Below are 12797 nucleotides of genomic sequence, written 5' to 3'. Positions count from 1 at the left end.
GAGATGGGCAAACAGAAACATGTTTTAGAAAGTAAAATGCCTTGGATGTGGAGGGATAGATTGGAGAGGGCACAAACCTGGTAAGAATAGTTAGAAATTGCACTCACTCCGATGAGAAGCAAAAGGTAAGGCCAAGAAAGGAGCAGAATGAGACAACTTGAAGACAACCCAGAGGTTTTGCATAACTTGACATTTAATTGGATAAGGGGTCATAAAGAAATATCATTTTCAATTTTTAAAATGGATATCTGAGAAAACAGTGAAGTCATGAGTAGAAATAAAAAAGTAAGGCAGGGGTTGGGGGAGTTTAAGGTAGTCGTTGAGTTTTTAAGGTACGTGTTGAACTTTAAGCTACTGAATGATATCCAGGTGGCAACACTGAGCAGGAAGATTGAGACATGGGAATTTGAGCTATAGATTTAGGGTTCCTTACAAAAGTAGGAAGAGTGAAGGCTATGGCGGAACATGTCCTCCTGAGGTGGGAGTACATATAAGTAGGGAGCCAAAGGAAGAGGCTCAGGGTTCTTGGAGAGAAGCAAAAAGGAGAGACAGAGTAATCAAGAGAGGAGCAGTTGGGATAAATGGAGTGTGGTGAACTGTGTCAGAAACTGCCCCTTTCCAACCATTGTTCTCAAGATGGGTGAAGATCTTGCAGTTTGTTCTGATCTTTCTTTCTTTCTTTCTCTTTTTCTCTTTCTTCCTTTCTTTCTTCTTTCATTTTTTTTAGGCTAGTCAAGTGAAGTGTTCTGACTTCTGATATGAAGTTACCATTGTTCATAAGACATGAGGTTGAATTTGGGAAAAGAATTTGGATTTAGATTTAAGTGCATCTTCTATGACTCCTGGATTTCCAGAGTCTAATATCTAATAAAAGCTAACTATTGTAAGTAAATCTCATGGATTGGTAGTACCTTGAGCTGATGTATTGTTGAATGAGTTGGAGGAGTTATTAAAACCGTACAATCCAAAGATTAAAGAAGATAAATACACATTAACAGAGTATAATGTCAACATGACTTTATCATTACTGAACTTTTGAAATTTAGGAGAACATTCACAAGCAAAAAACAGATATTACAGATCCCCAGCACTGGTTTCCTTAAATAATTTGAGCTGCCAAAGTTAAAGCTGTATGTTAGAAAATTGCTGTTAGAGAAATTATCAGATAATTTATAGTAAGCAACAGAAAAGAAACAAAACAAAACAAAACACTTCTCTTTGAGTACAGCCAGATTACTTATGGAACTATTATACATTTTTAAAAATCATAGTTTGATAAATTACCAGTTAAGAATCAAATGGCACAGAAATACCAAAACATTTGATTGATTATGAAAACTGATACACTTCTTACTTTCACAAACCACTAGAGAAGGCAATGCCTCGCCCGGATATTCAGAACCATTGTATGAGCAACATCTAGTGACAAAGCCAGCACATTACACATTTATAGAATAGCTGGAAGTGAGCACTTCAGTCTTAGGACAGAGTCATAGAATTGAGGGTACGTCTACTCTAAACAATAAAATGCTTTTCTAGAAAGCAAAAATGCTGTCTTTCACTGCTACACTCTGAATTTTATTAATCCATTCCACCTTGCTCCATTTTCTCACTACACACAGAATTTAGTAATTTGCTTGATTTTAGTCTGTCATATAGAGAGATATATATTATAGTGATTAACAGCACAGATTTCGGAGCCAAATAGCATTGATTTGTTTCTTAGCCGCATACTACTACCTATGGGACATTAGGCAACCTCTCCGTGTCTCAACATTTTTACATGTAAAACATGGTTCTGTGAGAGTTAAATGAATTATTACACATGTACAAGTCTAAATAAAAGTGCTTAGCACACAAAAGCAGCTTAGTTATTGAGTTATAGTTATTATTAATACAAGTAGGTATCTTTACTTTTATATGTATGGTCCTCAGCTTAATGATTTTTTTCTTTGAGACACAGTCTCTGTTACCTAGGCTGGAATGCAGTGGGACAATCTCAGCTCATTGCAACCTCTGCCTCCTGGGCTCAAGTGATCTTCCTATCTCAGCCTCCTGAGGAGCTTGGACCACAAGCACACACAACTAACTCCCAGCTAATTTGTATTTTTTGTAGAGTCAGTGTTTTGCCATGTTGTCCAGGCTGGTTTCAAACTCCTGAAATCAAGCGATCCCCCTACTTTGGCCTCCCAAAGTGCTGGGATTAAGGAGTGAGCCATTGCACCCTGTCCAACGTCCAATTTTTGACTTCACGATACTGCAAAAGCCCCATGCATTCAGTAGAAACTGTACTTTGAGTACCCATGCAACCATTCCGTGTTTCACTTTCAGTATAGTATTCAATCAATTACATGAGATATTCAACACTTTTTCATAAAATAGGGTTTGTGTTACATGATTTGCCCAACTGTAGGCTAATGTAAGTGTTCTGAGCACATTTAAGGTACGTTAGGTTAAGCTGTAATGTTTGGTAGATTAGAAGTGTTAAATGCATTTTCAACTCACAGTATTTTCAACTTAGGATGGGCTTTTTGGGACATTGTAAGTTGAAGGGTATCTGTTATTAAAGGGTAACATGTCTGTATTTCCAGATGATGAGAGTTCCTTTAAGATATTCATGTCTGTCCATTGCAATCCAGAGGGCTCGTACTTACATTATATTTACAGTTTACAAAGCACTTTCATGTACATTACTTCATGTAGCAAGAGAATGCTCCTGATCCCAGGGAATGGTGCAACCATCTATCTTCTTGACCAAGCCTGAAACCTCCCTCTCCTTTATCCTACAATCAAACACTAACTCCTGCTGATCCTGACTAGCAAATATCTATTAGCTGCTCACTAGATCATCTGTAGCATAAATCCCCATCCTCTTTTACATAAATGTCACGGCAGCCTCCCTTTTGGCTGTGTAGGTTTGAATACTAGTCTTTAAGCTTCTCCACCCTCCAAACCTTTTTTTATATTGCAATCAGAGCTATTATAAAAAACGTTGCATTACCTATTTATCCGCTTAAAAGCGCTTAGTAACACTCCACTGCTTACAGCATGAAGGCCAATTCATTAACATAGGCTCTTCATGATAAAGTTCCTGCTCACTTTTCCAGTCTCGTTTTTCACCACTTCCTCATCCTCTCATATCCCCTGGATCAACCACACTGAGCTGTGGTTCTCCAAAATGTTCCTGCACTAACTGGAGAATTAGTTAGCGCCTGACCTCTCCTCCTGCATGTCCTTCTGCCTGCCTGACTGCTCTAGCTGAGCTGGAACCTCCTCAAAGTGGGCTGCTCTCCCTGCCTGGCCAGACCTTTCAAACCAGTGCATAGCTCTCTATGCCTGCTCTTATCTGAAGCTACTAAAATTGCCTATTGGCCTACTAATCTTTCAGTACCCTTAAAGACACAGAAACTGTCTTATTTATTAGCAAAGTTCCTAAATTTATGTGCTTATCAAGAGGGAATGAAAACAATCCTCCTAACAGATGGAAAGGTAGGCAGAACAGAGATCCAGAGCATTATTTGTTTTTATTTTTCAGCCTCATTTAGAGTCTATTTACATACTGGATATCCATATAGTTTACTACCTAGACTCCTTGAGTTCAAGCCTTGTTCCCATTATTGGTGAAGTCATTTAACTTCTCTGTGCCCCAATGCCCTCATCTTTAAAACAAGAAAGTTATAGTACCTACCACTTTGGGGATATGGAGGTTAAATGAATTAACATATGTAAGGCCAGTGCAGTGGTTCACACCTGTCATCCCAGCACTTTGGGAGGCCAAGGCGGGTGGATCATGAGGACAGGAGTTCAAGACCAGCCTGGCCAAGATGGTGAAACCCCATTTCTACTAAAAATTATAGAAAAATTAGCCAGCTATGGCGGCATGTGTCTGTAATCCCAGCCACTTGGGTGGTAGAGGCAGGAGAATCACTTGAACCCAGGAGGCAGAGGTTGCAGTGAGCCAAGATCGCACCATTGCACTCTAGCCTGGGCGACAGAGCGAGACTCTGCCTCAAAAAAAAAAAAAAAAAAAGTAAAGTACTTTAACACATAGCATACAGACAATACTCAATAATTGTGTGCTTTTATTTTCACATAATTTAGAAATAATAAAATAGATTCAATGTCTTAAAAGCCATGTGCAAGTGTGATGGCTGTAAGTTTAACTGAAGTCTTAGAAACTACACTGCACTTTTTGGTAGTCCATCAATAAACAAGTTTTAAATTTAAGTGGGTTGTTATTTCTGCTTTTCCTCTTGGTTCTTATGTCTCATTTCCCTTGACAGATCTCTCTAGAAATTACTTAGTCCACATGTAAATGGTGGCTTTCACAAGCTTCTTGTCTAAGTAAAGCTTTGCAAAATGGGATGACCAAATGAAAAAAACATGGAGTGTCCTTTCCTGTGGCTTTGCAGGTGGAAAATCAAAACTCCATTCTGTCCATGGTGGTTCCTACCACAGTTTTCAGCAATAAAACTGGCCTGGTAAGTTTCCTGTACTTTATGTTCCCATGAGGCAATCTGAACCTCAGTATATGAAGGCATTACGTTTGGTATGACTACAACACAGGAACTGAACAGAAACCAACAAACTATTGCCACATCTAGGAAAGCATCCAAAATTTCCTTTTGGGATCCAATGGTGATCTTGCTTTACTTTACTATAAAGCCTCATCCTGATCTCTCCTTTGTTGCTCAAAGTTAAAGTCACTTTTATTTTTTCTTGTTCACCTTTTTACTCTGAATATCTTTTCACTCACTCTCCTCTGACTATATTTTCTCTTATTCTTCTGAAAAAGTTCAGATGAGAAAAATTTAAAATTTCCTTTATTACTAGGATTTAATGCAGCAGAATTATGAAGAGTTTTCCACCTTTCATAAAAAATTCATGACAGATCTGTGCTGGATATGAGGGGCTTGTGAGCAAGGAACATCTTGCAGTCCCCACCCAATAGCCTTCACATCTAGACTCTTGGTCTATTATCACCCTTCTTCTTCCTGGATCTATGTGTAGAAGGCAAGAGAAGGACTGGGAAGCTTGAGAGTGCTTTTCCTCTGTTTCAATTTATCTTAAAGGGTGAATAATCAGGTGAAATAGCTTTAAGGGCATTACTTTAGCTCAGATTCAGATACTGGTGTGAAACTGGACTTGCCAACATAAAACTGAATTACTAGACGAAGCTTGATATTGTTCAAACTCTACTTCTCGGTGTGTTGTGAAATATAAACTCCAAAACTGAGAAATATATGGACTTTTTTTTCTGTGATACTGAAATATTTGAAAAACAAAATCTTGTGCTATTTTTATTCACACAAATATTTTAATATATCCTGTTATAACTTATTTTTTATAGGGTGGTATTATGTTACCAACTGTGTTTTCTTGGGAAAGGCTATTTTTTATTATGAAATTGTACCCATGCTACTTTTGATCTAAGTCCTTCTCTTTAAAAAGTGAGAATGATATTAGATAATTTACATATATAATTTTTACTTGCCTAAATTTGAAGTTGGAAAATTTAGGTTCTAAAGTTACAGGGGGAAATTTTACTGGCCAGTAAAATTGAAAGGAGCATAAACTACTAGTAACAGGGATGCTGGACGGAGAGTCATTTAGAACTGTATCTCTGTTTTGACTGCTGCAGACTGAGTTGGATTGTGATCTTTAAGGATTCTTCAAGTTTAACATTTCTATAACCTTTTGATTCCAAATAATGAAACGCAAGAGTTAAGCTGGAATTGGGGTATATTTTCTGGGGAGACTCTGAAGGATCTTCATGCCTCTTGGCTTGAGTATAGAGAACTCTTATCCAGGGAATTAGTTTGGGGAATGAAAAGATTTCAAAGCTAGTCTTTCCCCTGCAAAATACAATGTGAATTAAGCTCTAACTACTTTGAGCTCACCATATAACCTAGGCTCTCCCACGATAAAGCCTAGAAATGTGTTTATCTTGGTGAAGGAAAGAATTCCCAATACCTTAGCATTCAAAGACCCCCATCCAAACTTTTGTCAGAAATGCCTTGGATTCTACAAGGTCTACAGCAAAGTGGCTGGCTGCCTGCCTCTCCTCCAGCGTCGGACACCTCTACTCTGCAGTCATTTGTTTTCTACCTGGCAGTAGAGATGCCACTTTGTAAATTGAAGAACATGGATAGAAAGATTCCAAAAGTTTTTAGTATGATCATATTTAGATACATCATGGGTCACAGCATGATATACAGTCATGGGATAGGGGCAAGTTTCTCAATCTCTCAAAATCCCAGTTTCATCATCTATAGAGCGGGGATAATAAGGGCACCTACCTGACAGGGGTGCTGTGAAGATGAACAGAGATAACATAAGGACATGAACTCAGCTCCACAGGAAGTGCTCATTAAATGTTAATGTCCTTCCACTCTGTTATGTGTGTATGTATGAGTGTTTCTCTTATCTTTCCTATTTAGCTAAGAATGAGATATGCTTTTAGTTCATCTGTAATTTTTACACTGTTTTGTTTGTCTTCCATCACCAGAGATTGGCACAATGTACGGCACGTAGGAGAGAATCAGTAAATATTTGCCAAACGACTGAAAAATGAATTTGTGCCCACACAAGGACTGAGATATTTTAGGGCAGGGGTGCTTCTATTAAAATGTGCTGGTGGAAATGCCATGAGGAATATATTTTTTTGCTGGTACCTTCAAAATGCCCCTTTCCCCTTTCACAAGAAGGTGAAACTTTTTGACTTCCTTTTCAAGAGCAGTAGAGAATCCAGTGGAATTTTCCAAACTGGAGACGTTAGGGAGCTACTGATACTTTTATGACATATACTATTAAAAACAATTGTATCTGTGCCCAGAAACCTTTTAAGGCATGAATTCCAGAATCCAATTTTATTTGGTTTTGGAAATTTAATAAATGGATGACACAACCTAGTCCTTGCTCTTTAAATAAAAATTAAGAGATCTACAATTAATAGCAGCAAAACAAGAAATATCAGCTGTGCTTCATAGTGTGGTGGAGTATGTTGTGTCTCACCAAGGAGCCAGGCAACAAGTGGGCATTGTGTTAAGGTTCCAGAGAAGGGACACAGGCATGTGGCCAAATGGCAGCTTATTAAAGTCACCAAGCAAAGGCCACTGAGACAGCATGCATGTAACCAGTCACCATTTTTCTTCTTTGCTGGAGCCTCATGAAAACTGCACATGCAGCTGAAAATTCAAGTGTGAGGTATAAAATGTGTTAAGGTTCTCATGTTGTAAATGACTCAGCAATTCAGGAAATGAAGCAAAATAAAAAAAATTTTAAAGGTATCATTAACAGATGTAAACTGAACACTGTGCCTAGGGTTTTTAACACCCAGCTGCCTATTCCTCATGCTATACAGCATTAATGTCCTTAACATTGTCATCATGTCAATCCTGCTCATATTCATTTTCTTCCTCCATCCTTCCCATGGACTAAAGGGGAACTATTGTTGCTGCCACTGTGACAGGGCTGGAGATGAGGTAAGTGTGAGACTGGAAGCCAGACAGAGCTTGTACTTACTGCTCACTTGGAAGTGAAGAGTTTCTTGACATCGCCTTTGGTGACAAGTCATAGTCGCTGTCTGATCTGTAGAGAAATGACTCTCTGCGCTGGCTGTGCCCAGGAAAGGTGGTGTGAAGTACCAGCCCAGAGGAAGAGCTGGCCTGGGGATCCAGTGGACTCCGACCTGGGGAAGGGCCATTTTCCACATCAAAGCTTAAAGAGAAAGCAGGAAAGTCTGGTCACATTATGACTGTGGAGGAGGACACATAGTATACACTGAGAACCAATGTGTGGCAGGTACTATGTGCTAAGCATTTTACATAAAACTGTATGTACAGTTTTAATCCTCAAAACAGCTTGGAGTTGCAGTCATTGTTCTCATTTTATGTATAGGAAACTGAGTCTCAAGGAAGTTCGGTTATTTACCCATGCCCACCATTAGCAAATAATGGAGCCAGAACTTGTACCCAGGAGCAAACTCCATGGCCTTTCAGTGACATGAGCAACTTTGACAAATTAAGCATTGGTGTCACCCATACGACAACTTGGTGATAATAAGCAACTCTAGAGGGGGAATTCAGCACAGCTCTAGGTGTCAGACACTGAACAATCACATGAATAAGGCTTCCTGGCTGTAAGACTTCTTCCTGTCATGAATAAATATCACAGTCTCATTAAAAATACAATACACATATTTCTAAATGTTTCAGGAACAAAGTGTCATCCTGACAACCTCCGCTGGCTGATTAGATAGGAGGCCCAACCTGAGATTTAATATTCATCTGCAAATTTAACCACATAAAATGACTTAATTAATCTGATAACACCAAATTAGTCTCCAAGGCTGCAGAGCTTTGTCTCTGGGGGAGGGTGCCTTCACTGGCTCCCGCAGAAGAGTGTCATGAGGTTTCCCATCAGTCTTCCTCACTCTAGAAAGGGGCCCTCAAGCTCAGAATGGTTTGAGCAAGTTCTAATCAACAAACACACAGATGGGAGCAGTAGAGATTTTGTCTCATTTTCTGTATCCCCACTCCTGGTATTTCCCTGGGCACTGTGCCCTTTTCACATTCTCCTTTATCATTACATGTGCATTTTTCCCTGCACACACAATTTATCTTAGCCTCAAATTGACACTAACCGTATTCCCTAGTATTTCTCCAAAACTCTCACTGCTCCTGAGCTAAAGCTTTGAAGAGAGATGCTGAACAAAAGATATGGGGCTGAGAATGCTCTCTTCCAAATCAGATCACAGCAGTGAACTTCTTGTATACCAATTCAGCTACCATAATTTATGTCTACATTCTTGGTTCTTGCTTTTCACTAGTTTTTACAACCTGCTCCCTTTGGGTGCATTTTGCTTATATTTCTTCACTTTACAAAATGCTTCCCAATACATTATTCCATTTACTCCTAACAACCCTATGAAGTATATAAGATGATCCCCCTCTACATTTGAGGTCAATGAGGCTTAGCAAGATGTAAATACCTTGCTCAAAGTCATAAGCTAGTAACTCATAGAGCAGAATTAGAAGATTCATGTTTTCCAACTAATTTCTTTACAACCTCAGACTTTCCTAATGACGTAGCTCCTGAATGGCCCAATGAATAACTGAATGAAATTCCCCTTTAGCCTTTGTATACAACCAAAAGAATCTGGTACATAAAAAGTCAGTTAGACTATAAGCGACCTTGGCTCCTATCTTAAATGAAAACAGGGAGGTGGCAAATTACCCTGAAGCTGTAGGTTTCCTTGAAATATGAGAAGAAATCACAGAAAGTAGGGTTATAATGCTTCCCCAGAGACCATTCTGAGAAGCTGCTTTTGGACAACCCACAAACTCCTGATAAGAAGCAGCAAGTAATAATGTCTGAGTGAAAGGCCAAGGAAAAGCTATAACAATCCAATATGTGCATGGTCTTCCAAGGTACTATAGATGGAATTTCTCAGTAGGCTAACAATCTGGGATAGGGCTGCCTTTCAAAGACTGCAGGCAGACAGGCAGGTGTGCAGTCACTCATACTACCAGCCTGTTTGCCAGCCTGCCAGTTTGCAGAGCTATGTTAGCCACATACATTGCTATATAATGAAGTGACTTGCAAACACTTCTTAGGTGAGACCTGTAGCAGCTGTTGGCAAAATAAAGAGCCCCTTTGTGGATAAGAGCTTTTTTGTGTGCCACCCAAATCCCATAGAACCACTGGGTCATGAACTCTGAAACTTTTTAAGGGCAAAGTATGTAGATTCTTAAAAAGTAACGGGGGTGATTACACAAAGCTTAATGGTGGGTATGAGTTTAGAAATTTCATGTATTCATGTAGTTATTCATCTGGTATGTACCTGTACAACATTTCTGGATATTAAGACACTAACAGGCTTTTTAAACAGTTTAGCATCCAGCCACTGCTCCAGGCCCTCCATGATCAGCTGGACTTCCCAGTGATTCAGTAACTAAAGGACTGGTGTCTGAAAGCACTGTGCCTGTGTCCATTAATTTGTCAGTGCTCATGCAGTGCCAGCCATTAAATATTATGAATACCACTGCTGTGTATATCTGTGCTAAAATCTTAGAGGAGGTGCCAAGTGGGTATGCCCACCGAGCTCTCTGAACTCTTTCCATTGAGGGTTTCCACCAAGGCTCATCCTGCCTTCTTTTTGCTAAAGGCATTCCTAGTGGGCAGAGGGTAAGTACACAAAGCATTACTCTTAAAGTGAAAGTCACAGGCATTCTGTCCCTAGTCTTAGAATCCAAAAAGTTCACTTCTGCCAGATAAACTAAGGTTAGACCCTAACTCCACAGCTCTCTCCATGTTGCTCCTCTTTGCTTTTGTTTTCTTTCTTCTTACCTTACTTAAACTCATAGGAGAGCTTGCTGGAACTTAAAAGAAGCTAGGGAAGAAGTCTCTGATGCAAAGAAGCAGAGAAGCAGTCTTAGTGAGACAAATGGCCTTTCATATTCCCTAGGGCACTGCTTCAAAGCAACCAACACAGATATACAGCTTTGGAACAAACATGAATCACCAACCAGACACCAGCCCCAGTCACAGCAAAATTAGCAGGCAGACATCACAATACGTCCCACAGATCCAGGGAGTGAGAAGGGGTGTGGACAAGGGGAAGACTGAGGACAGGCTTAATAAGCAAAATGAATATACCACACACACTGAAATACAATTAGGAAGAAAATGAAATCTACAGTAGCAGAAACAAAAACATAAATAGGACCGTTATTTGTTTAGGGTAATTTTTGCCTCTGCCTTCATCAGGACACACATTTCACCTTTAGGCTATTTTATATTTTTAAAAATCATTATAAAAGAAATATAAGAATATTATAGAAAACACAGACAATAGAGAAAAGAACAGTATCATTACTAACATTTTGTTTTTTTCTATTCTGAATATGTTTTTCCTGCAGGTTTGAATCTTGATTTTTTTCACAAGAATTTGTCGTGTGCTATTAGTTTTCAGAATTAGTATTTTCTATGAGTTGCTTCATTCAGTTGCTGTATCACAGTTTTCTCAAGCATTTTCTCTACTCTTGCTTATCATATTTGCAATTCTGAATAATGTTGCAGTTGATACATTTGAGCTTGTAGCTACTTCAACATTTAAATGAGGTCACACAGAAGTTTCAGATAGATTAAGAGAGGAAGTTACACACAAGTTTCTGAATATCTAGTTGTGACTTATACCTGTCTGGAAGGGGTTGCTCATATCCAACCTATAGAAATGGCATTGAAAGTGGCCTTTTCCCTGGGACCAGAGATCCCTCTGAGCTCTGCTCTCTGATCTTCAGGATTATTTGTGCTGCCTGCTCACTTGGATCTGCCTGCTTCTCCCTGCCTCTGCCGATATCCCTGGACTGAACCAATTGCTCATCTGAGACCTAAGGTTTTAACAGCCTTCTCTTGCTTTGTATCTAGTGTTCTCAGCTCCTGCAGGCAGTGATGGTAGGTGATGGGCTATATTAGAACTGGTGTTCCCCATAATTGGAATGTCTTTCCCATCATGGTCTCCATCAAGCCAGTATCTTCAAAATTCAGTTCATGCCATCTTCCCTAGTACACTCTCTCTGACGCTGCAGTCTAGTTTGATCTTGATACACGCTCCTCTTGTGTGCTCTCCTAGATTCCTTTACCATAGTACTTTATCACAGTACTTGGAATTCTATTTTAATTCTCTATCTTATTTTAATTCTGTACTGCTCCCCAACACATTGTTATCACCAAGCCAGAAGGGACTCAATATCACTGAGTATTACTATTCTTGGATCCCAGGCGTCTGGGTCAGAACCTGTAAATAGTAGGTCTCCAAAATGTGGACAGAACCAACTAAAATATACTGGAACTTACTGTGAAACGTTTCTCCAGTCCCTCCCTCTCTGCCTCCCTATACCCACCTCAAACTCCACTGCAATGTGTTTCTGCTGTTTTCTTTAAATGAATCTATAGAGATGTGACATTAATTATTTGGCCTTGTGAGACAGTGATCTAAATAAAATAATTTTTAAAGAAAGCACTGCTGTATTCTCCCTGAGCAAAACACATCTGTATAGAAATATCACTGGCTTGCTGTTTGAGACGGTCGCATCTTTACATAAACTCCCAGAAGGGAACAAGGCTTCTTATGTCGGCTTCTGTCTGCCATCCTCTCATCTCTTTGTTTTTCAATATAAGCAGGAATGTTCTCTGCCCCACAGTTATTCTCCTGGTGGTTTCCATTCCTGGGGAATCCTTGCAAAGCCAGGCTGGAGCTGGTGACGCATGAGCCAGCAGATGGCAGCAGACTGTCACACTGTCCTCAGGCTGCAAGCCCCGGCCTCCAAGCCTAGCAGGTGGGGCAGCTGGCAGTCTTGGCGGGAGAAACATAACTGAAGCCTTATTCATAAGCCTGGGAGGAAAAATCAGGGATAAAGAAAAGAGCCACAAGGTGTACCATGAAACCTTTGATTAACCTAAGAGAAGCTCTACTTCCAAGAATTCAAGTTAAGCCAGGTGGTCACAGAATTGCCTGCAATTGTCCCCAGGGTGGTTGTTTCCCGATCCCCAATTACCTGCTCAAACTCCAATTTCTGTAACAAAGACTCATGGAGCAACATCCTAGAAATAATTCATTTCCAAACCAGAGGAGATTTTTCTTTCACAACTTGGTCATTCTCTAGGTGAGCTTCTTTGGTATTCTAACAAATAACCCGCTAGAAAGACTGTGAATGCCACAAAAGAGGTTTAAATCCACAGGGCCACAGAATGTTTCACTGCCTTTTGGGAGAGAGCTCTTGCTGTCTCAATTT

At 39.7% G+C, this 12797-nt stretch overlaps 1 protein-coding gene across 6 annotated transcripts in view; it reads right to left on the bottom strand.

The window, feature by feature from the left end:
• PDE4B (phosphodiesterase 4B) overlaps window positions 1-12797 on the bottom strand; it is a 701553-nt gene that overhangs the window by 117104 nt on the left and 571652 nt on the right. For all 6 annotated transcript variants that reach the window (XM_054236382.2, XM_035251772.3, XM_002750925.5 and 3 more), the window contains one exon: window positions 7525-7719. In XM_054236382.2, coding sequence (XP_054092357.1) covers window positions 7525-7719 — 195 coding nt within the window. The remainder of the gene's footprint in view (window positions 1-7524; window positions 7720-12797) is intronic.

The sequence above is a fragment of the Callithrix jacchus genome, chromosome 7, assembly GCF_049354715.1.
Source record: "Callithrix jacchus isolate 240 chromosome 7, calJac240_pri, whole genome shotgun sequence".
Lineage (NCBI taxonomy): Eukaryota > Metazoa > Chordata > Mammalia > Primates > Cebidae > Callithrix > Callithrix jacchus.
This window is presented reverse-complemented; position numbering and strand designations above follow the sequence as displayed.